Source organism: Dendrobium catenatum, unplaced genomic scaffold (assembly GCF_001605985.2).
Source record: "Dendrobium catenatum unplaced genomic scaffold, ASM160598v2 fragScaff_scaffold_1105, whole genome shotgun sequence".
Taxonomy (NCBI): Eukaryota; Viridiplantae; Streptophyta; class Magnoliopsida; order Asparagales; family Orchidaceae; genus Dendrobium; species Dendrobium catenatum.
In genome coordinates, this window is record NW_021319567.1 from 2,345,398 (window position 1) to 2,368,222 (window position 22,825).

Genomic DNA, 22,825 nt, shown 5'->3' on the forward strand with positions numbered 1-22,825 from the left:
GCATCTAATTGAAATAAAATACGCACAGGCTTTAGAGCTGAAAATTCCCTTGCTAAGGAAGACTTCAAGTTGACAGTTTCATGATATATTGAGCTTTGCTGAATCATATTCAATTCCTCTGGGGCCCAAAAAATCTGAAATTATCTTTCATGTCAGTAATATACATGATAAATGCCATGTCATGTCAAGAACTTTCCATAAGAATTAACAAATTTAAAAGGAAAGGAGACTCAAAACATAGCTTAAAAATAACTATTGTAGTTCAATAAGCCGTTGCAGGCTGCATTAATGTCCCTCTTAAAAATATCAACCTAATAAATAAAGCAGGGAAAACTTAGACAATAATGTTTGAAAAAATCATCGATCAAACGGCGGCTGGTAGAATTGTGCTTGTTACCATCGAAGTTCTTGAATTTCTTATTTTTGTATCCACATCTATTAATTCTTGATTGTAGAGAATAACCCGAGTGAGCAAACCATATAGCTAACTAAATATGTGAGAGGATTACGGACACAAACTTGCTTAGAATAGGAACATGCTTCAGTAACTAAGAAAGATTCGCTCACTTTGTTATAGTATCTTATATTATACCAATGTTATCCTCAAGATTCATAAAACAACAATTCCGTTGAATGAATACATCATAGCTCTTAAAAGATTTATGAAATACAGTCAGTCCCACATAAAACAGTCAGTCCCTCTCACTTCTCTTTCTCTCTCTTTCTCACCTCTTGACTCTATCTTTGCCTCTCTCTATATTCCACGCACTCTCTCACTTTCTCTCTCATGCACAATCCCCTTCACTTAAAATATATCTCCCTCTTTTGCAGGCCTCACTGCCATCTTATAGAGGCAGACCTAAAAAGACTTGGTTAGAAAATATTAGGAATGACCTTTCTTTATTAGATTTAAACGAGAATTTGACCTTTAATAAGACACAATGAAGAAAAAGGATTCATGTAGCCGACCACATGTAGTGGGATAAAGGCTTGATGTTGTTGTTGTTGTTGTAGTCAGTCCCACATACAACTTACTTGTCACGTTAAGTTACATCTCTTAGAGGGTTAGAATAAGTACATGAGAAAAACTAAAAAGCATCTTCATTAGACTATTTTCTGACAAGCATATTCAGTTGAGTAAATATGTCCTAGCTTTAGGAAGTTTCTGCAGGTCCTGCATTCAACTGCCCTGACCCATTGAGTTGAATCACCTAAAAGGTTAGAATAACGACATCAGAATAAGCCTAAAGCATCTTAATTAGATCGTTCTTTTTTATTTAAGGCACAAGATTAGTTGCAGATAAGGTCACATGGCCAGTTACAGATAAGGTCAAACAGGAAGTAGTAAATATTTTTAGTATATAAAAGTTTACAAGGCGGATAACCTGAGAACTAAGGAACATTCCAGTTTAGAGTTTTTTGGTAGGTCATTCACATCTTGGAAAGTATGTGGTAGAACATATGGATGATCCTCAACATAAAACTTTATAAACCTGTAGTATCATCTTACGTGTTGTGTGAAAGACGACCAAAGGTAGTGCGAGAAAGCTTACAACCGTTACAACACTAAACAACATCAAGACTCTTATAAAACTAAATGACACCGCAAGATTGTGAAGAAAAATTAACAAAAGATTACAAGAATCTTTATAATATAAACAACTTCAAAAATCTTATTCCCATAGAAGAATTATTGAAGCTGGAATTATTTGCAGATCCTTGAGAATGCCGTTTGAAGTGCTTAGTACAAGATTCTTTGATCTATGTCCTGCAGCACCATGGAAAGAGGCAGTCCTGCCCACAATCCCAATCAAGAAAAACACTATCATGGATGTCTAATCAGTACCTTCAGCTTCACGGGCTACTGTTGGATAACTGGATTTAATGGAATTTTTAAGTGACATGCAATTTAATTTAGAAAGATAATTAGATGGATCATTGCTCAACAAAAAGGTAAACAAAGTTAACATGATTATTTGTGTTATTTTTTTCTTTTTAAGGAGTGTTTTGTATTTTGTTTAAGTAGTATATTTTTTGGAATATTAAAAGTTTTTTGTTTTGAGAGGGGTTTGGTCATGTGCTCTTAATTTTTTTTTTTGTAAAAATAATTTCAGATTTTCTGATTTGGAAAGGATTTCCCGACACTTACAAAGACGAAAAGAGAAGTTGATCATACATTCGTACTGGAGTCTATAACTCTGGAACAATCAATCACGAAACTCTGGAAGCTATTGCTGATGATCGTCAAAGGCGGGTTGCAGTCAAATCCAATGGATGGCAGGTTCTCAAATGGCCATAGTTGAGTGGAAGAGCCTTCCGGGTAGTTGTCCAAACGGTCCTGCATCAGGTCCTTCACAGCAGCATATGTTTGGCAATCTTCCTCTTAGTTTTTTGCTATACCTAGCCAACATAAGCAATGAGAATAGCAGCTCAACACAAAAGCTAAGTTTGTCCTGAAGATTGGGGGTCTAAGACAATGATAAATAGAGACAATAAGTGACGGCAACTTCTCCAGCTAACTTCATTCAGACACTTTTTTAGCCAAACAATAATCTGCATCAAGTTCTCTATTGTCTAGTTTTCATTTCACTTTTGAGCAATGAAATATCAAATTAGTTTTTTAAATTGAATTATCAGTTGTTGGAAATTCCATCAAACCAAATTGTTTGGCAGTAACACTCGAAGAAGAGAATTTTGAAAAAATTCTTAATTTATTATTCTTCTTATTAAAAAATGGTATTACATATACTAAAAAAGTGTCTAACAAAAGAAATAACTAGCTAGCTTAATTCTTTCGTAAAATTTAAGAAACAGAATCATAGGAGAATAATTCTTACCAAAAAATTAGGAAATAAAATCATAGGAGAAGATTACAATCGATCTCTACTTCTATTCCTAATAATTTCCTACAATAAATTTCTTAACTTTGACTTTACAATAGTCAAGACTCCCCCTCAAGTTAGAGAATATATATCATATAATTCAAGCTTGCAAATTAAATCTTCAAGGTCTAGGTAGAGCGTTGGTGAGGACGTCTGCAGTTTATTGCTTGATAGGGATGTATTTCAATTTAACAATCTCAATTGTCGCCTTCTTTGTGATGAAGTGCCTGTCAATTTCAACGTGCTTAGTCCAGTCATGATGCACAGGATTCTTAGTTATGCTGATAACTATTTGATTATCACACATCATCAAAATAAAAGATGAACTCAGTTGTTCTAGTTCATTAAGAATCTGTTACGCGGACAAGAGCTGAACCGGCCCAGCCGGTTCAGCAAACTTATAGGAGGCGGAGGTATTCCGCCTCCTCTACATTGGCCAGCCCATAAGTGGGCCCCACTTGCTAGCATCATTTGAAAATTCAAAGAGGAAGGGGCGGCTAGGCTTTAGGAAGGAAAACCAATTAAGAAATTTATTGTATTAAGAAGGATGAGGGAGATTAGCGATTTTCATGTTTTGATTGATTGCAATTAGGGTTTTCTTGGAGGCTTGGGCTCTAGAACGAATTCTAGAGATTGGGAGAGTGCGATCCTCCTCTCGAATAGAGGATCCTTGTATCTTTGCTATTTTCCTTGCATCTACTAGTAAAATACAAGTTGTTTCTCCATTTTTCTCTCAGATTTTTCCTGTTTTCCACTGTTTTTGCTGTTTTTCTTGCTGTGAACAGCAGTTTTGCATTGAGATTTGCTGTAGAAGCGAATAGGAAATATCAAGTATTTCCTATCAAATTGGTATCAGAGCAAGTCTTGAGACCGTTTGTGGTCTGTTTTGGGCAAATTTCAGCGGCTGTTTTTTGTCCGGAAAAGGTGAAAGTTGCTGTTTTTGCTGTCGAAATTCCAGATTTTGTGATTCTACAAAGTTCGGATTGTAATGGCGGCAAAGAAGGTGGATGCCTTGGAGGAAAGAATTGAAGGAGAGATGAATCAGATCAAAATGACGGTGGAAGAAAGGATTTCATCCATGGAGGGGCAAGTTGCCGATATCCGGGAGATGATGAAAAAAGTGTTAGAAATGCAAAATCAAACGGCGGCTTCCGTGGCAAAAAGGGGAGGAGGAAGAAGTACGAATTCTGAAATTCGTATGGAGGAGGAGGATGAGGTTGAGATCATGGAAGGTGAAGGAAGAAGACCCCATCTGGAGCCTGTCCAGAGGGAAGAGAGAGGAGGGGGTTATGGGGAGCGCCAAGAAGGGTACTATGGCCGCCGTGGTGCTGATTTTGGCGGAAACAGAGAGGAATTTCAGCGTCGAGGGGCTGATTTTGAAGAAAGAAGGGGGGATTTCGAAAGGGGTATGGGCTATGGCAGGACAAGGGAAGAAGGGGAAACGTGGGGAGGACCTAACACTTGGGAGAGGGGAAACTACGGAAGGAACAGGGGCAATGGAGGCGACCAGAAGGTGAGGAAGCTGAAGATGCCCATCTTCGAAGGAGAAGATGCGTATGGGTGGATCTACAAGGTGGAGCGATACTTCGCCGTCAATGGGCTGACGGAAGAGGAGAAGCTGACGGCAGCAGGCTTGTGCTTGGAAGGAAAGGCCCTGTCGTGGTATCAGTGGAAAGATCAGAGGAGGCCTATCAGAAACTGGAGAGAATTCAAGGAATGCATCATAGAACGTTTCCAAACCGATCGGGGAGGAGATTTCTATGAGCAGTTCTTTGCTCTGACACAGGAGGGATCAGTAGCAGACTACCGGGAACGATTCGAGCACCTGGCCAGCAGGGTGGAGCGACTCTCCGACACAGTTTTGGAGGGGAATTTCATGAAGGGGTTGAAGGCGGAGATCCGAGCGGCAGTGAAGGTTCTAATGCCCCGTGATTTGGGGGAGGCCATGAAGTTGGCCCAGCTGGTGGAGAATCAGAAGAATCTGGAGAGGGGAGCTCGGAGTAGCAGCACAGGTGGGACTTACAGGATGACGACCACCCACCTAGCACCAAAAGGTCCTCCAATAGGAGGGAGTCGAGAGGCCGTTAGGGAGAAGACAGAGGGAGGTGGAAGTGGCGGAAACTTCAAACGGCTGACAGAGAAAGAGATGCAGGAGAAGAGGGCTAAGGGGTTGTGTTTCCGCTGCGATGAGAAGTACACACCAGGGCATCGGTGCAAGGACCGAACTCTTCAAGTTCTCACCGTCTGTGATGACGAGGAAACTGAGGAGGGAGGTGAGCTAGAGACAAAGGCGGAGATGGAGGAGACGCTACACTTGGATCTGGCAGAGGTTTTCCTGAACTCAGTTGTGGGATTCACTACAAATCACACCATGAAGGTGAGGGGAGAGATAGAGGACAGGGAGGTGGTGGTGCTGATTGATAGTGGGGCGACTCACAACTTCATTTCCACACAGATCGTTGATCAACTGGGAGTGAGATTGGTGGACACTGGCTGTTACGGAGTGATGATGGGCACAGGGAAGATGGAGAGAGGTCAGGGGATTTGCAGAGGAGTGCGGCTGATGATCCAGGGGATACAAGTGAGGGAAGATTTCCTTCCGTTGGAGCTTGGGAGTACAGATGTCATCTTGGGCATGAAATGGCTGCAAACTTTGGGGGACACCAAGGTGAATTGGGGAGCACTCACGATGGAGCTGACGGTCGAGGGAAAGAAGGTGGTAATCAAAGGAGATGCGGGACTTTCCAAATCCCTAGTCTCTCTTAAAACCATGGTGAGGGACATTCAGTCAGCAGGCGGAGGGTATTTAGTGGAGCTGCACAGCTTGGAGGGAGCGAGATTGGAGGGAGGAGGGGACATCCCTCTCTCCATTCAGCCTTTGATACAGCAGTTTCAAGAGATTTTTCAGCCACCTCAGGGGTTACCGTCGCAGCGAGAGAGGGAGCATGCCATTGTTTTGAAGGAGGGGGTATCACCCATCAGCGTACAGCCGTATCGCTACCCTCAGTTCCAGAAGGATGAGATTGAACGGTTGATTAGAGAAATGTTAGAGGCAGAAATCATCAGACCTAGTATCAGCCCATTCTCTAGTCCCGTCCTGTTGGTAAAGAAGAAGGATGGCAGCTGGCGGTTTTGTGTGGACTACAGAGCACTCAACAAGGAGACTGTCCCGGACAAGTTTCCTATACCCGTCATCGACGAGCTCTTAGATGAATTGAGCGGGACTGTGATTTTTAGCAAGATAGACTTGAAGTCAGGCTACCATCAAATCCGGATGAAGAGGGAGGATGTACTCAAGACGGCTTTCAGAACTCATGACGGCCATTAAGAGTTCTTGGTAATGCCTTTTGGTCTCACCAACGCTCCAGCGACTTTCCAGGCCCTGATGAATAGGGTTTTCTAACCTTATCTCAAACGGTTTGTGTTAGTGTTCTTTGATGATATTCTGATCTACAGTAGGACGGAGGAGGAGCACTGGGAGCACTTAAAAAAAGTGTTAGAGGTACTGCAGGAGCACCAGTTGAGAGCTAATTTAAAGAAATGTTGCTTTGCACAAACTAGTGTAGAGTACTTGGGACATGTGGTTTCAAAAGAAGGGGTGGCAACAGATCAGTCCAAAATTGAAGCAATGCTAAGGTGGCCAGTACCTAAAAACCAAAAGGAGCTGAGGGGATTCCTAGAACTGACAGGTTACTACAGAAGGTTCGTAAAGGGGTACAGTTCCATAGCATGGCCGCTTACTGAGCAGTTGAAGAAGGACGGTTTCCTATGGGGGGAGGCAGCCACATCAGCATTTGAGAACTTGAAGAAGGCGATGATTACGGTGTCGGTCTTAGCTTTGCCAGATTTCACTCAGACCTTCATTGTGGAGACTGATGCATCCGGGTACGGACTTGGTGCAGTGCTGATGCAGAGTCGGAGGCCTATTGCCTATTTCAGCCAGGTATTGACTGTTAGATCCTGGCTGAAATCAGTTTATGAGAGGGAGTAAATGGCCATCGTGTTGGCCATCCAGAAGTGGCAGCCCTACATGCTAGGGAGACATTTCATTGTCAGGACAGATCAGAGGAGCCTGAAATACCTGTTGGAGCAGAGGATGGTGACAGAGGAGATGGTGGCAAGGTGCGAAATCTGTCAGAGGAATAAATATCTGGCAATGTCGCCAGGGGGACTACTACAGCCGTTGGCATTACCAGGACAGGTATGGGAGGAGATATCCATGGACTTCATAGATGGGCTGCCCCGTTCAGAAGGCTTCACAGTGATCTTGGTGGTGGTAGATAGATTGAGCAAGTACGCTCATTTCATTCCCCTCCGACATCCATACACCGCAGTGACAGTAGCTTCAACATTCATCAGGGAGGTGGTCAGATTGCATGGGATACCAGAGGCAATCGTGTCAGACAGAGATAAGGTGTTCCTTAGTCATTTCTGGAGGGAATTGTTCAAGTTGCAGGGAACCGTTCTAAAAAGGAGCACCGCCTACCACCCACAGACAGATGGCCAAACGGAGGTGGTCAATAGGAGCTTGGAGACCTACTTGAGATGCTTTGTGTCGGAGACGCCCAAGCTGTGGGCTAAGTGGCTATCATGGGCGGAGTACTGGTACAACACCTCTTTTCACTCGGCTGCACAGATGACTCCATTCAAAGTGTTGTACGGAAGGGACCCTCCTCACTTGGTGCATTTTGGGAGTAGTAGTACTCCCGTCTCTTCAGTAGAGGAGTACTTGGAGGAGAGGGATAAAGTACTGGAAGAATTGAAGAGACATTTACTGAGGGCTCAACAGATTATGAAGCGGCAAGCAGACGGACATAAGAGGGACATCCAGTGCGTAGTGGGGGAGAAAGTGTATTTGAAGCTCTGATCGTATAGACAGAAGACAGTCGCCAACAGGAGGAAAGAGAAGCTGGCTCCACGGTACTTTGGGCCTTATGAAGTGTTGGAGAAGATAGGAGCAGTTGCATATCGACTGAAGCTACCACCAACGGCGACCATACATCCAGTCTTTCATGTATCACAGTTGAGGAAGGCCATTGGCGATTATACAGCCAACCCCGAGCTACCAGCGACACTGACGGAGGATTTAGAGGTGGGTTTGGAACCCTTAGAACTGATGGGGGTTCGCCAGAAAGAAGAGGGAACTAAGGAAGTGTTGATCCAGTGGAAGAACCTTCCAGACTACGATGCCATGTGGGAGCCATACGAGATGATGTAACATCAATTTCCTGATTTTCACCTTGAGGACAAAGTGATTCTTTGGGAGGGCGGTATTGTTACGAGGACAAGAGCTGAACCGGCCCAGCCGGTTCAGCAAACTTATAGGAGGCGGAGGTATTCCGCCTCCTCTACATTGGCCAGCCCACAAGTGGGCCCCACTTGCTAGCATCATTTGAAAATTCAAAGAGGAAGGGGCGGCTAGGCGAGGGAAAACCAATTAGGAAATTTATTGTATTAAGAAGGATGAGGGAGATTAGGGATTTTCATGTTTTGATTGATTGCAATTAGGGTTTTCTTGGAGGCTTGGGCTCTAGAACGAATTCTAGAGATTGGGAGTGCGATCCTCCTCTCGAATAGAGGATCCTTGTATCTTTGTTATTTTCCTTGCATCTACTAGTAAAATACAAGTTGTTTCTCCATTTTTCTCTCATATTTTCCTTGTTTTCCACTGTTTTTGTTGTTTTTCTTGCTGTGAACAGCAATTTTGCACTGAGATTTGCTGTAGAAGCGAATAGGAAATACTTGAAATCAAGTATTTCCTATCAGAATCCTTTTCATCAAAGTCCCTCTACAAATTCTTTGTGTCAATGCTTTGTACTAAGCTTCTTCATTGCTTCTAGCTTCCACTGATTGCTTCTTATTCCTCCAGATAAAAGATTACCTCAGACAAAAGAGCAGTACCCAGAAGTTGACAGTCTGTCAATGATGTTTCCTGCCTAATATGCATGTAAATACACTTGTGTCACGATTCTCTATCTTTATAAAGAATAGACATTTTCCTGGTGTCATCTTCAAGTATCTAAGAATCTTGACTGCTTCAATGCATTCATTTGTAGGACAATGCATGAATTGACTTACAACACTCACTGCAAAACCATTATCTGGCCAAGTGTGTGAAAGATAAATCAGACGTCTAACAAATTTATGATATCTCCCACGATCTACAGATATACTTTCTTTCTTGGTGCCAAGTTTCTTCTAATTGTCCATAGGAGTATCAACAAGCATGCATCCAAGCATACCAATCTCCTTAAGAAGATCTAGAATATATTTCTTTTGAGAAACAATAATGTCCTTACTTGATCAAGCCGCATCCATTCCAAGAAAATATTTAAGATTTCCAAGATATTTAACTTCAAACTCTTCTAATAAATACTTCTTCAAATTATGTAATTCCTTCACATCATTCCCAGATAGAATAATATCATCAACATAGACTACCAATATAGAATTTTTCCAGTGTGAGATTTCTTAACAAAAAAAATATGATTAGCTTGACCCCGTATGTAGCCTAGCTTCAAAACAACCTTTGTGAATATGTCAAATCAAGCTCGGGGAGATTGTCTAAGCCGTATAAGGACTTCTTGAGTTTGCAAACCTGATTCTTTGCCATACCTTTTCAAAATCAGGTGGGGTTTTCATGTAGACTTACTCTTCAAGGTCACCATTTAGAAAAGTAATTTTCATATCCAGTTGTTGCAAGTACCAATCTTGATTGACAGCCAATGAGAAAAGAGTTATGATAGTATTGACCTTTGTGATAAGAGCAAAAGTTTCATGATAGACTATCTTATAAGATTGTGTAAATTTTCTAGCTACCAATCAAACCTTGAATCTCTCAACTGACGCATCTGCCTTGTACTTTATAGTGAAAATCCACTTGCACTCCACGGGCATTTACCTAGCTGGCAAATCAGTAAAGTCCATGATCCGCTCTTCTCAAATGCATCAATCTCATAGTTTATTGCGTTCTTCTACTCTGAATTTTTAATGCCTCTTGTATCGTGCTATGAATCTGAATATCATCAAGAGAAGTAGCAAATACTCTATAAGATGGTGATAGCCCTTCATAAGAAACATAATTCCCAATTGGATGACTTGTACATCTCTCCTAACACCCTTCCTCAATGTAATTGACATGGTAGAGTCATCAATGTTAAGAATTGGCACATCTTTAGCCTTATCCTATATTTTCTTCAGGTGGACTTGAAATTGAGTCAATATCTTGGCCACATGCTGGTAGTGATCCGTGCTCTAGCTCCAGTCTTTTCCTCCTCCTAATGTAAACTTGAAAATTTTCATTAGCAAGTTGTGGAGCCACATATTGAGCAAGAACGGAAGAAGAAATATTTATGGTCTAGAATGATGACTGAACAAGCACGGGTGTGGACAACTCTTGTGTACTATCTTTGGGCACAAGCACGGGTTGAGAAGAATTTGGTGACTTTGAGTGGGAAAAGGGCACATACTCAAGAAAAAACTCTCAAACTTGATATTCATTCATGCTTTCCCCCTGAACATGATATTTGGGATAGAAGACACATGTTCAAAGAAAGAGACATCCATAATGATGTAAAATCTTTTGATGTCTTGTATCCTTTTTGAGTTAGAGAGTACCCTAAAAAATATACTTATTGGTTTTAGGATCAAATTTGCTATGATGTTGAGGATACAAATGAACAAATGTCGTGCAACCAAATACCTTGAGTGGTAAATCGGATAAAGTTGCTCATATGTAAAGAAAACTTTCCAGAAGAATCTGAGATAAATATTGAAAATTAAGGACTCTGAATGGCAAACAATTGGTCAAATAGGTAACTATGAGAATGGCTTCCACTCAGAAATAATTTGGAACATTAGAGAAAAACAAAAGACACAAGGCCATCTCCAAGAGATGTCTATTCTTGTGTTCAGCCATCCGAATTCAACACAAGAATTTATGTGAATACACCCATGATTCTGAAGGTAGGTATTAGACTGCTAGTGAAGTATTCCCTGACATTTGAGTACTTGAATTTTAAAGTTGAAATGATTTTGAACCATAAAATTGAAGGTTTGAAAAATTTGCCCGATCTCAGACTTTTCTTTCATAAGGAAAACCCAAGTTACCCTTATATGATTGTCAACAAATGTCACAAACCATCGAGTGCCAAAAACATTTTGTATCCTTAAGTCTTAAGAGACCCCATGCATCAATATAAATCAAAGAAAAAGCAATTCAATGTTTGTATGTAATCTAAGGATATAATGTTTGAATATGTTTTGCAATCTGATAAGTTTCACAATGAAAAGATGTTAGACTTTTATTGATAAATAATTCATGAAATAATTTTGCAAGATACACAAAGCTAGGATGACCAAGAAAATGGTGTAACAATATAACTTCTATATCTTTATTTACATTGGAATTGGACACATAATTGAAAGATTCTAATAGACTCTAAGATTGGACGCAACTTGCTTGAGAAACTTAGTTTGAGGATCTATCACATGGGAGGAGAAAAAGCTTGAAGCACAATTCAACATTGCCAATCATCTTCCCCGATTTCAAGTCTTGAAAAACATACAAATTTGAATAAAATTTAGTAACACATTAAGGGTCACAAGCCAATTTGCTAATATATAAAAGATTACAATTAAAGTTTGGAACATGGAGGACAAAGTTGAGATATAATTCTTTAGTAAATTGGATGGAACATGTTCAAGCAATTTTAGATTTTGAACCATCAGCAATATGGATGGACGAGTGACCACTATTTGGCTTGTAATTTTGGAAAAGAGCAGCATCTCATATCATGTGATCAGAAGCACCAGTGTCGACTATCAACGGTCTCATTTCTCCTCTATTAGTAGTGAAGGTAACATGTGAATATGTTTGAGCAACCAAACCTGCCCCAATAATGCTACCATTGTCAACTTGACTAAACAATTTTTGCAACAAATCCATCTATTTTTTGCTAAATGGGCTAGGCTCAGGAATAGGAGCACTCTCAAAGTTGGAAACCATATGTGTTTTGCTATCTCTAACAAACTGTGGCTTTGATTTCAAATCAACTAGTTTGCCATGGAGCTTCCAGCAAGTCACGTTATCATGACCAACTTCTAACAATCTCCACCATTACTGTTAAATGATCGGACGGTAAGGGCTGATGCATCCAACGTTGATGCAGGTTGTTCCTTAGATCTCATTATCACTTTCTTTCTACTTTTTCACACCTAACTCTGAGAAAGCCTCCCCTAAGATTAGGAAGTGATTTAATAATGCCTATGATTCGACCTCGAACATTATCCAACTCCCTATTAAGTTCTAAGAAAAACTTGAACATGTTTTTTTTATTCCACAATCTGCTTGTATGTACATTACTACATCTCTTGAACATGTCCATGAGTGTGTTTCGAATAAGTCAAGTTGTTGGCAATACCATGTGAGTGTGTTGTAATATTGGGTAATAGACTACTCTCCTTGGTATAAGTCATGAAGTATTGATTCAAATTGAAACAGTTCTAAAGTATTTTCAAAGCTAAAATAAGTCTCTTTGGTTGCATCCCATATTTCTTTTGCAGTCCCAAACAACAAGAAATTTTCACCTATGTCATTGTTCATGGAATTGATAAGCCATAATATGATCGATGACCATACTATTTTCAATCTTCCATTTTCTGAAACTCGGATTTGTAGTCTCTGGCATGGCTGCTACTCCCATGAGACACTCATCATTTTCCTTACCACAAATAAACATCAACACAGATTGTGAACAATGCAAATAATTATGGCCATTTAATTTGTGTCATGTGATGAGAATACGAGAAGAATCACTACCACCAAGGTTTAAATTTTTGAGTTGCTTCATGATTTTGGTGCCGTGATGTCGAATGTTTGTGATGAGGTCATTTGTATTGCAAAGAAGAAGACGAGGGAGAAGAATGACTAATGTTGCTGGAAATATAGAAGAAGAAGATCGAAACAAACACAAAACTAGAGAGACTCGGTCAGAGAGAATCGACCTGAGAAACAGAGAACACTCGGCCAGAAAGAATCTGTCAGAGAGAAGCGGATTGAGGGATTAGGGTTCAGAGAACTAGCTCTGAAACCATGAAGAATTTCTTAATTTATTATTCTTCTTATTAAAAATGGTACTAGATCTACATATATATGTATATATATATATATATATATACACATACTAAAAAAGTGTCTAATAAAGAAAATGACTAATAACTTAATTCTTTCCTAAAATTTAGGAAACAGAATTATATGAGAATAATTCTTTCTAAAAAATTAGGAAATAAAATCATAGAGGAAGATCACAATCGATCTTTCATTTTATTCCTAAAAATAATTTCCTAACTTTAACTTTCAAATATTCAACAAATTTCTTTGATGAATATCAAAAATTCAATTCGTTAAAATAGAATTATTTTTTTCAAATCAGGCAAATTCATGTTGTGGCTACAGTGAATCCTGGATTGTTCCCATGGCTTTGGAATTATCTCGATATCATTTTACAACAATGATTTATTGGGGCTTTGCTTTTCGAATTGATTTCCCATGGCTTTGTTTTGGTAATGATTCCATGTGGATTTGTTTTTACGCAATTGATGTGCCTGACGGAGGAATGATTTTAATGGAATTGTATTTACATTGAAGACATATAGATTGAAGATAGTCCTAGGGTGCAACTAGTCCTTTCAGCTATTCTGCTTGGTTTCATATTCACTACAAGACTACTCTTGGGCCCTATTCCACTATCAATTTCCCGTATAAGCCACCATATCTACTACCATCCAAGATTTCAACATTGGTAAGTAACAGCCTTTTAAGAAATTATCAGAGAAATGGATGGCGGTGCTTCTTGTGCAAAGGACAGAATACCATGAAAAATCAAAGGGCAGTTAAATGCTGATAAATATCAAAACATGCTGCATATAAATGTGGGATCATTAATTGAATAAAATTTTCTTATTTCAATTTTCCATCTTGCATAAAAAACCACAACTTTTACTTGCTAAAGATAAGCATGGACATGAAGTGGATAGTGAATGCTGAGCAGTTGTTACATAGTGAACGTCAAAATGAAACTCTCAGTCCAACAAAATGTTCAACTGACCCCATATTTACTTACAAGTAAAGGACAGCACGCTAAGTTTCACTACATGTATGCAAACCACCTTAGTCAAGTGTAAGCGTGCCCTTTTTTTCTTGTTGATAGACACAATTCATAGTGCAATAAAAAACCCAGTGCCAAAAACATGCTTAGCTCAAAGAAGATGCAAGCAGAACGTATGTAAGGTAAATATTGTAAAAGTCAAATAACTGCATACCGTGTTATGCATATTAACAGCATGAGGGAGATTATTGAGGTAAGGAAACCAGTCAGAATTCTGCAACAAGATAAAAATATGAACTAATATACTCAAGCATTTAGCCATCAAAAACATACAATATTACTTCTGCAGCATCATAACTCCTCATCACTGAGAAGTAAGAGTCCATGGCATAGAAAAGGAAGCTTTACAAACTTAAATGTTTCCAGCTTAACCTTTCCTAGTTTCTGCTCAGCTAAAAGAACCACAGCAAGACGAGATATTGTTCCAACATCATCAACAATAAGAGATTCAACTTCTGGGAGAATTTTATCAGGTGTGAGATGCTGCAAAAAAGCATAAAAAATGATGTTGCTGATTTTTGCTTCCTAAAATTGGAGAGATCATTAAGGTCAGCAAAAAATCACACCACGGTATATGGAATCTTTAGTATACAGTCTCCATCTTCTATGGGTTTTGAGGCAAATAATGACCTGAAGTTGAAAATTAGCACGGTAGAGATTGATAATCATGCCAAGTCAAGTTTATTATTCGCCAGAAAAAAGTTGGTGGATTTCAGAGAAAAAAGATTCTGTTTAAATATCAAACAAGAAGGATGGTATGATAGTCTAATGGAATTTTTTAATAACATAAAGGTCAAAGATTGGTTTTAATAAAAACAATCATATCCTTAAGCAAAGGGTTCTAACATGGCCTATATATCATAGAAGTAGCTAAAATAACAAGCATAACAATGAATAAGGCTCCCATCGATGCTAAGTAAGGGGAAGTGCTGATGTATGAAGTCCAACCCCACATTTAAAAGATGCTCTTTTAAAGATTCAAAGTTCAAACCCATGAGATCAAGGTCATAAAGGGGGCAAAAAAATTCTTGTTAAAACCTGGCCTTAGTAAAAGTGGTAAAACTCAGAAAATAAATTCAACGCAATTAATTCTTATAGATCCAACTTGAAAAAAAAAAAAAAAACTAAAATGATTCACCATTCATTACTCGGGCTAAATTTAATCCTGAGGAACAATGTTCTTATCACTCAGGACTACTGAGAGGTTGATGAAACAAGGTACCTGGATAGAAGAAGGTCATTTTCATTATTCAAATTTGTGACCTCTACCTCAAAATATGGCACCCTAGTAGTCTAGTGCCACCCTTGAAGTTGAAGTGATCATTTTGTGATTAATGATTAATCTAACAGCCAAACATACAATTTTTGGGCTATAACAAAAGACCTCCGAATATTTTGAGACCTTCAGAAATTGGGACAAAAAACAACTTTGAATGGAATACACCATGAAAAGAAGAGCTTCAGATGTGTTGATAAAATAAACAATACCAGTCATTTCACTTTAACTCAATTTAAATTCATCAACGAATCTAACAAAATGAAATATAAATTAATGTTTTATGATATCATATATAAATGAGTTTTTCCTTGATATTTTTTAAGGAATAACAGAATGCAAGCACAAAAAAGCAGGAAGGGCTGCTGTTAGGGAAAACCTGCCATAAGAAGAAGTTCCAATAGCTAACACTGATGATATCTCAAGGCCAGTTTTTCTCCTTAGCCATATCATCAACTCATTACATTGGTTGAACAGCTGTGAGGTATCCTGTTAATATACAGTTATACACAAAAGTAAAGTCACATCACTTTACACAATTTGAGGGATTTTCTGAAGCAATGATCCCGCACATTCTAGTTTAAGCGTCAACCTTTCATATACAGCATAACAAAGCAAGATTAAGAATGAAACTGTAACATAGCACAAAGCAAGAGAAACAAGGAATTATCCGGATAACAAATTATGGATTAACCATATAAGTTCTAAAATAAATCTCTGCGATAGGAGGCGATAGAGGTTTAGCCCCGGAAAAGCCATTAGCAGCTGATTTTGCTCGTGTTGTGACTACACGGACCGCGATAGAGATTAAATCAACTTGGAGTCCGTCATTTTCTTTGAAATTAATAACATCACATTACCATTATTTTACTAGATATTACTGAAACCCTCCAAATTAAAAAATTGTCTGCCCTCGGAGACATTTCTGAGTAACTAAGCCCTAAACCCTAGAAACCGGATTTTTCCAATGCAAGCCACACCAACATTTTGAACTATAAAATCCATGCATTCACACAATAGCTTCCTAGCTTTGACGGAACTGGCCAACAAGGTGATATTTCTAGTGCAAGAGAAGATATATATAGAAGATGCGTTCAACACTCAACAAGCAGACAAACCTTCAATGAAGCGGCTGCGACGTTCAAAAATCGCCGGCTAAACTGCGGAATACGGTGAGGTTGAATGCGGGAAAAGATGCTTGCCATCCGGATCAGAGTTCGCATTACTTCAGGCCTTCGCCTTACGGCGGCCCAAGCAATCGGAGCAATTCAAAGCGCACTACCGGGCTGAAGAAGCTTTTTCAGTCGGGCAATCCTTCAGATCCGTTGGATTTACACCAGATAGGCTTCTTTTGTGATGGATTTCTTACCAAAAATAAAATTTTTTTCTATAAAAAAACAATTTAATAAAAAAATAAAAAAGCTTTATCAAATAAAATCTCCTAGTCAATAAATTTGTTAGATATAACAAATTATTTTTAATTATGTATATTGTGTGTTAAAACATTTATGACGATGAAGAGAGTTTATCGTTAATGAATTATACATAAATTTTACAAGCACGCTAATAAATAAGTTGCACTGAATAATAGGAGATGTTATATTCTTTATATAGAAACCCCGAAAAAGAGAAAAATCATGAAGATTAGCTTAGTTAAAATGATTCAATTAATATGAGTTGTAGGTTACAAATGATGGCCTTACTTGTAATTAAAGAAGATATTAATATTATATGATTCACATGATTTATGAAAGATGTCTTCTATGATGGAATTAGATGGAGCCTTTGGGTATTAGAATTGTCATTAAGAGATTATTGGTTGTAATCATTCTCCATATAAGAGCGAAAACTAAAGACCAAAAGGGTGGGCATGGGCCATATGAGAGGCAAAAAAAAAATGGTCATAAGAGAGGCAACATATATCAGTGTCATATTTGATGATGATTATCTAACTTATTTGCAGTAGTGGATATTAATGTTTGTGTTTGGTATACTGTTAGACTATTGATTGTTGATTGAAATGTATTGGAATTGTAACAAACATATTTATTCTTTTTCTTTGCATGGAATACAATGGTAAGATTTGGTTATTTGTTGAGCTATGGGCTCATTATGTGATTTTATATGATTTTAAGCAAAATGTAAGGAGCTACCATGATGATGTTAGACAATATTGATATTTTAGTTTTATCTTCAACTCTCTAGCTTTATATGCATTCTTTCATAGTCGATACTAGCAAAGCCCTACATGGGGTCCTGGTTGGATACCCATTGAGTACCCACGCTCTGTGTTGGCGGGCTTTGCCCACCCACACTCACCTATGATGACTTTTCGGATGTCATACCCACCCACACCCACCCACTTTTCACGCTTAATGAATGCAGTATGTCATAGAATAATGGCCTTGAGGTTTTTTGCCATTTTCTCTGACTGTAAACTTTCAAGCCACATATCAAAATTTATCATGATTGTGACGCGGTTCAGTGTTGCGCACTGCGTAGTAAGGATTATTATAATATATTGCATGTATATGATGATTAGTAATGTAAATCGATTCTCCTCTAATGTTGAATACCCACCCATACCCACCCACGAGGCTATGGGCATACCCATACCCACCCATGCCCATTGGGTATGGGTGGGTACGTGGGTGGGTGTGGGTATGGGTGCACAATGCAGGGCTCTGGTCGATAGTGACTATTGTATACATTGTTTTGGGACTTTGGGCCTTATAGTAGAATATAAATATTGATTGTAGTAATAAAATTTAGTATTCCGTTGTTTAAATTTATTTGTATTTTCCTTGATGCAAATAGTAGGCTCTAGTTGGTGATGATCTAGTTATAAATGAATATTAGTTGTTGATTGAATTATAAGAAGAATGATAAATGAATAAAGAAAAAAAGAGATGAAATTCTTTCACTTTAGATCATGGGGCATGACACTTCAAACGCAAAACCTCTATCCACTCAAGGTCTATTTCATATGTGGAATGAATTACTATTTATAAAAAATTTATGATAATTTTTGTTATTTTTATCAAAATCCTAAATACTATATCAGATGGTTATGAATGATTCATCTTGATCATTGATATTTTTGAATACTTGAGCATCTCAAGCTCATTAGATTTGTCTCATCACCATGCAAGATTCAATTATAAATTTGTTAAAACTAGAGTACAAATGGTCAAAATTCAATTATGAAAGTTTATAAAATGCTTGTGTTAAGATTTGTGCCTAATCAAATTAACTTCTTGGTGATGTATTACTCACCACCAACCAACACTAAAGATCACCAATGTTTTCCATCATTCAAACATTAATTGTCATCAACGATCATTGTCGCTTGATAATCTTCATTAATTGCCAACTAAAAGTCAGACAAGAATACCTAAAATACTAATATTTACATATTTAATACCTATATTTATAATTTACATCATCCGTCACTTTATTAATGGATCTCGTTGAGCATAATATTAAACTTGGCAGTATCTTATGTAACAATCTACAGTTCTTAAATAATTTATTTAAAAAATAAAAATTTCTGAATGATGGGCCTATGGAGTTGTGATTTTGAGCATCACAACTCTGGGGGTGCAGCGTTAGGGTGCCAGAATTTGAGGCATCGACATTGATGCACTTTTTTTCTACAGTAACTATGAAATGAGCATCACAAGGAAGGAACATTTTTCTCCACTTAGCCCTACCCTTCCCATTTATTCTATTTGTTTTCAAGGAAGGAAAGAAGAGAAGGGAGAGAGAAAGCCCTCCATGGTGGTTTCATTCGTCACTTATGTTATAGATTTTGTTCTACTTAAAGTATGTGACTATACTCTTACTCATGTTTTCATTTATTTTGATTTCTACGATTTTAATCTTCTCAAAATTGATAAAAAAATGCTTTCTCATATATTATTGAGCTTTCATCATATAACTTTTTTCTATACCATAGATATAGATATAGATTTTATGAACATTTTGACTGTAATACTATTAAATTTCACTGAGTGAAATAATAGTTATGATTTTCAAAAGTAAATGAATAGTATTCAAAATTTTCTACATTTTATGGATTATTGCATTTTATACATGATATTGCATTGTATAGAGAAAATGATATAATTGATATATGAGATAAATATTATATTTATATGTAAGCAATGAAGGTTGGCAATTAACATTATAATTAATTAATACAAGTTAACTCTTAAAATATAATACCATGTGTATGAGGGTGACCCGATGAGATTTTCTTAAAATAAAAAGTTGGTGATGTGTATAACCAATTGATTGACTATATTGATGGTATAGAGTGACGAATCTTCATTGATTCAATGAAAGACACTTATTTAAATAAACAATTAATAGAAATAATTTAAAGATATGATTAACCAATGATGATAGATTGATAAGATATCAAAACCATAGATGGAATGATGAAAATCACATTAAAGCTAGATGTGTTGTCATGCTCTTCAAAATTTTATTTATAATTGCATTTACATGATAATACATTGAGCTATTTTGATAGATACAACTGATATAGAACTGATCGAACTAGTATTGATATTGATACAATATAGTATAATATATTAACATAGCACATTAATTGATAGTTTTTTTAATCAATTTTTCTTATAGGTTTATTGACCTCTTTTGACTTTATCGATTATATTAGTTTTACTATTGATTTAATACTGATTTTATAGATTATTTAGTGATTATAATGAAAGACTATTGATTCTTAATTGATATTGACTAAAATTAGAGCGCCATACTAATTTTTTTTTATCTTGCATTGATTACAGTGGTGAGTTTGGATTACTTGTTGGGCTTTTATGTTCATTATGTGATTTTATATGATTTCAGGTAAAGGTAAAGAGCCTGTAGCATAAAGCTAAGTAGTGATGATGCTCTGATGCTAGTTTAGTTTACTTCGAGCATTTAATTTTATATATCATCAAAGCTAACTAAGATGTAATTATAAGTCTAGAAATATAATTATGTTTCCTACTATTTATTGTTGTTTATATTTTTTTCCGAGTGCAATTAGTTAGCTTTGATTGTCAATAATCCAATTGTTAAAAGATTGAAAAAAAAAATTTGAAAAAAGAAATAAAAAGGAAATTAAATTCCTCCATTTTAAATTTTGGGTTGTCGCAATTACATCATATGACTTTTTTAATAAGATCTTCATGTCCTATATCATGATGTTTGCATGCACTAAACCGGCATGCAAAACATAGTATTTTTTACCCATGCTGGCCTCTTTGAATTTTTAGTTATGCCATTCAATTGACCACCAACCCTATTCTTTTCAATCTCTCATGAATCAAATTTTTTGCTCCTATCTACATAAATTTGTGATTATCTTTTTTTGACAACATAATGGTGTACATCCCTTCTCAAGCTACTCATAGCTACCAAGGCAATGTGCATTAACATGGACATATTGTCAAATCTAACTGCCTAAAGGTCGATATGGCAAAGCTAGATGTAATAGTATAATGGTAAACACCATAAAATATTCGATAATTATGTGAGTTCATGTATTTAACAAGGTGTTATCAACATTTAATTCCCTTTTAAAAGGAAAATAATTTATAAATAAAAATATTTTCTAAATTCCTTAAAAATTTCTAAAGTTTAATAAAAAAACTATCTCCTCCAACTCTCCATGGGGATTTATAAAGAAACCTCATTTGGGCTAAGGGAGAGACATAATACTCATATGAAGGACCCATTTATCTCTTATAAAAGGTGAAAAAAATTATTTGACAAGAGCTTAAAGACCGTCCAAAGTAATCAAGGCTTAGTTCTCTTACATAAACTTTAGATCTCCATAATAACAAGAGGTAAAATTGTCTGATAAGAGTTTAAATTTTTTTAAAGGTGATCAAGGATCATAGTCCCTTTGATGAGGCTTAGCTAGATTTTACCTTAAAAAAGGTGTTGAACTTACTCATTAGACAAATCGGATCTGGGGGTAATCAAGACTTTTAGTATGTACAATGCAGCTTCTATCCTTAGTGTTCTCATCAAACAAATCAAATTTTAAGGTCAGTAAGGCCCACTTTTGCACTTCCTCTAAAATGTTATACTTCAATGTAAATGTTGTAAGTATCAACATTATTATTATTTTGTTTCTAAGATTATTTGAGGTGTGTTGCAGTCGAAGAAATATTACTTTTTGAAAATTAACTTTTAGAGAAAAGAGATTCCACATGGATATTACATTCGGTTTCAACATCTATGATGTCAAACATCATCATTAGCTTTTATACCGTTTGAATCATTTGAGATATGTCATAGTCGAGGTGGAACAATTTTGAAATCTATAATAAACTTCATGAGAGACGAGATTGTTTATTGGAAGTTAACACAATAGTTTGAAGGTTGTAGAAGATTTAATAAATCTCTAATGATGTTAGTAAAAAGTGTGTTATTATACTATGTTTTCAATAATTCTATATGTGGCCTTAGCATGAGAAATCTTATTTACATAACAAATAAATGCTTCTTCTTTATGTAAATATATAAGCTTGTCTGATATTTAGAATTAGGTAGTTGGAAGTAATGATGATTATTGATGAAATGTAAATCTTTTGCTTATAATAGTGATCCAATATTATAAAGATTTACCCGTCCAATGGGACTTAGCCATTTAGAATTTGTGTATCTTTTTCTTTTGTTTATAAGCATTGTTGACATTTTGTTATAATAGTGATAAGATTTATCGATGATACAATTTTAATCAAATTTTTTATACGTGCAAAGAAGGGTTATGAAGAATTTTCTTAAAAATTATTTTTTTCTTAGATTGTTAAATGTTAGTATAAGGTTTCAACTCAAATTTTAACAAGTAATAAAAGACGTTAAGATAAATCCATGAAATATATTTAACCTATTTTAGATTCTTTCTTAGAGAGTTACTCAATAATGTCAACCTATGTGAAAGGAGTCTAGAGAAATCCAAAAAAAAAAAAAAAAAAAAAATTGACCTATCTGAAATTATTTATCTAAGCATTATTATATAATATTAACTTATGCGAATGAGATCAAGAGAAAGTCACTAAGAATATTTATCTATATGAGATTGTTTATCATAACATTGCTTGATGATATTAATATGTACGCAAGAGGTCAAATCAAACTGCCTTTATTTATTGTATCTTGATCAGCACAGGGAGAATTCCACTTATATGTTAAATCTAAGGTGAGAATTGCTACATTTTAATCGTTATTGCTCTTTCAAATTCTTGATTGTAATCTTGCTCAAGGATTAAAATTCAAGCATGAGATTGTGCATAGAGTTTAAAATTCACTAGAGCTTTTTTTTTTTTGGAAATTTTCTTATATTTGTTATATTCTTTTATGAAAAATGGTTATAAACAAGAAGCCTTGGATGCATTTAAGGGTTGTGTTAGTTGAAAGAAAAGTGAAAGCAAAGTAAAGTAAATTCATTAATTACTTTTTATTTTTTAGGGTTTGGT

The 22,825-nt window shown here is 36.5% G+C and overlaps 1 protein-coding gene across 6 annotated transcripts in view; it reads right to left on the reverse strand.

The window, feature by feature from the left end:
• Positions 1 to 16,656, reverse strand: part of LOC110092290 (ribulose-1,5 bisphosphate carboxylase/oxygenase large subunit N-methyltransferase, chloroplastic) — a 62,322-nt gene extending 45,666 nt beyond the window's left edge. For 3 of the 6 annotated variants that reach the window (XM_020816782.2, XM_020816784.2, XM_020816779.2), the window contains exons 1-6: positions 16,445 to 16,656; positions 15,706 to 15,815; positions 14,617 to 14,680; positions 14,423 to 14,533; positions 14,205 to 14,264; positions 27 to 134 (exon numbers count right to left, since the gene is read on the reverse strand). In XM_020816782.2, coding sequence (XP_020672441.1) covers positions 27 to 134; positions 14,205 to 14,264; positions 14,423 to 14,533; positions 14,617 to 14,680; positions 15,706 to 15,815; positions 16,445 to 16,549 — 558 coding nt within the window. In that variant the 5' untranslated portion in view covers positions 16,550 to 16,656. Of the gene's footprint in view, positions 1 to 26; positions 135 to 2,176; positions 2,401 to 14,204; positions 14,265 to 14,422; positions 14,534 to 14,616; positions 14,681 to 15,705; positions 15,816 to 16,444 lie in introns of those variants that run through there. The other 3 variants (XM_020816780.2, XM_028698565.1, XM_020816785.2) reach the window with 3 other exon arrangements.
• Between the last annotated feature and the right edge of the window lie 6,169 nt (positions 16,657 to 22,825).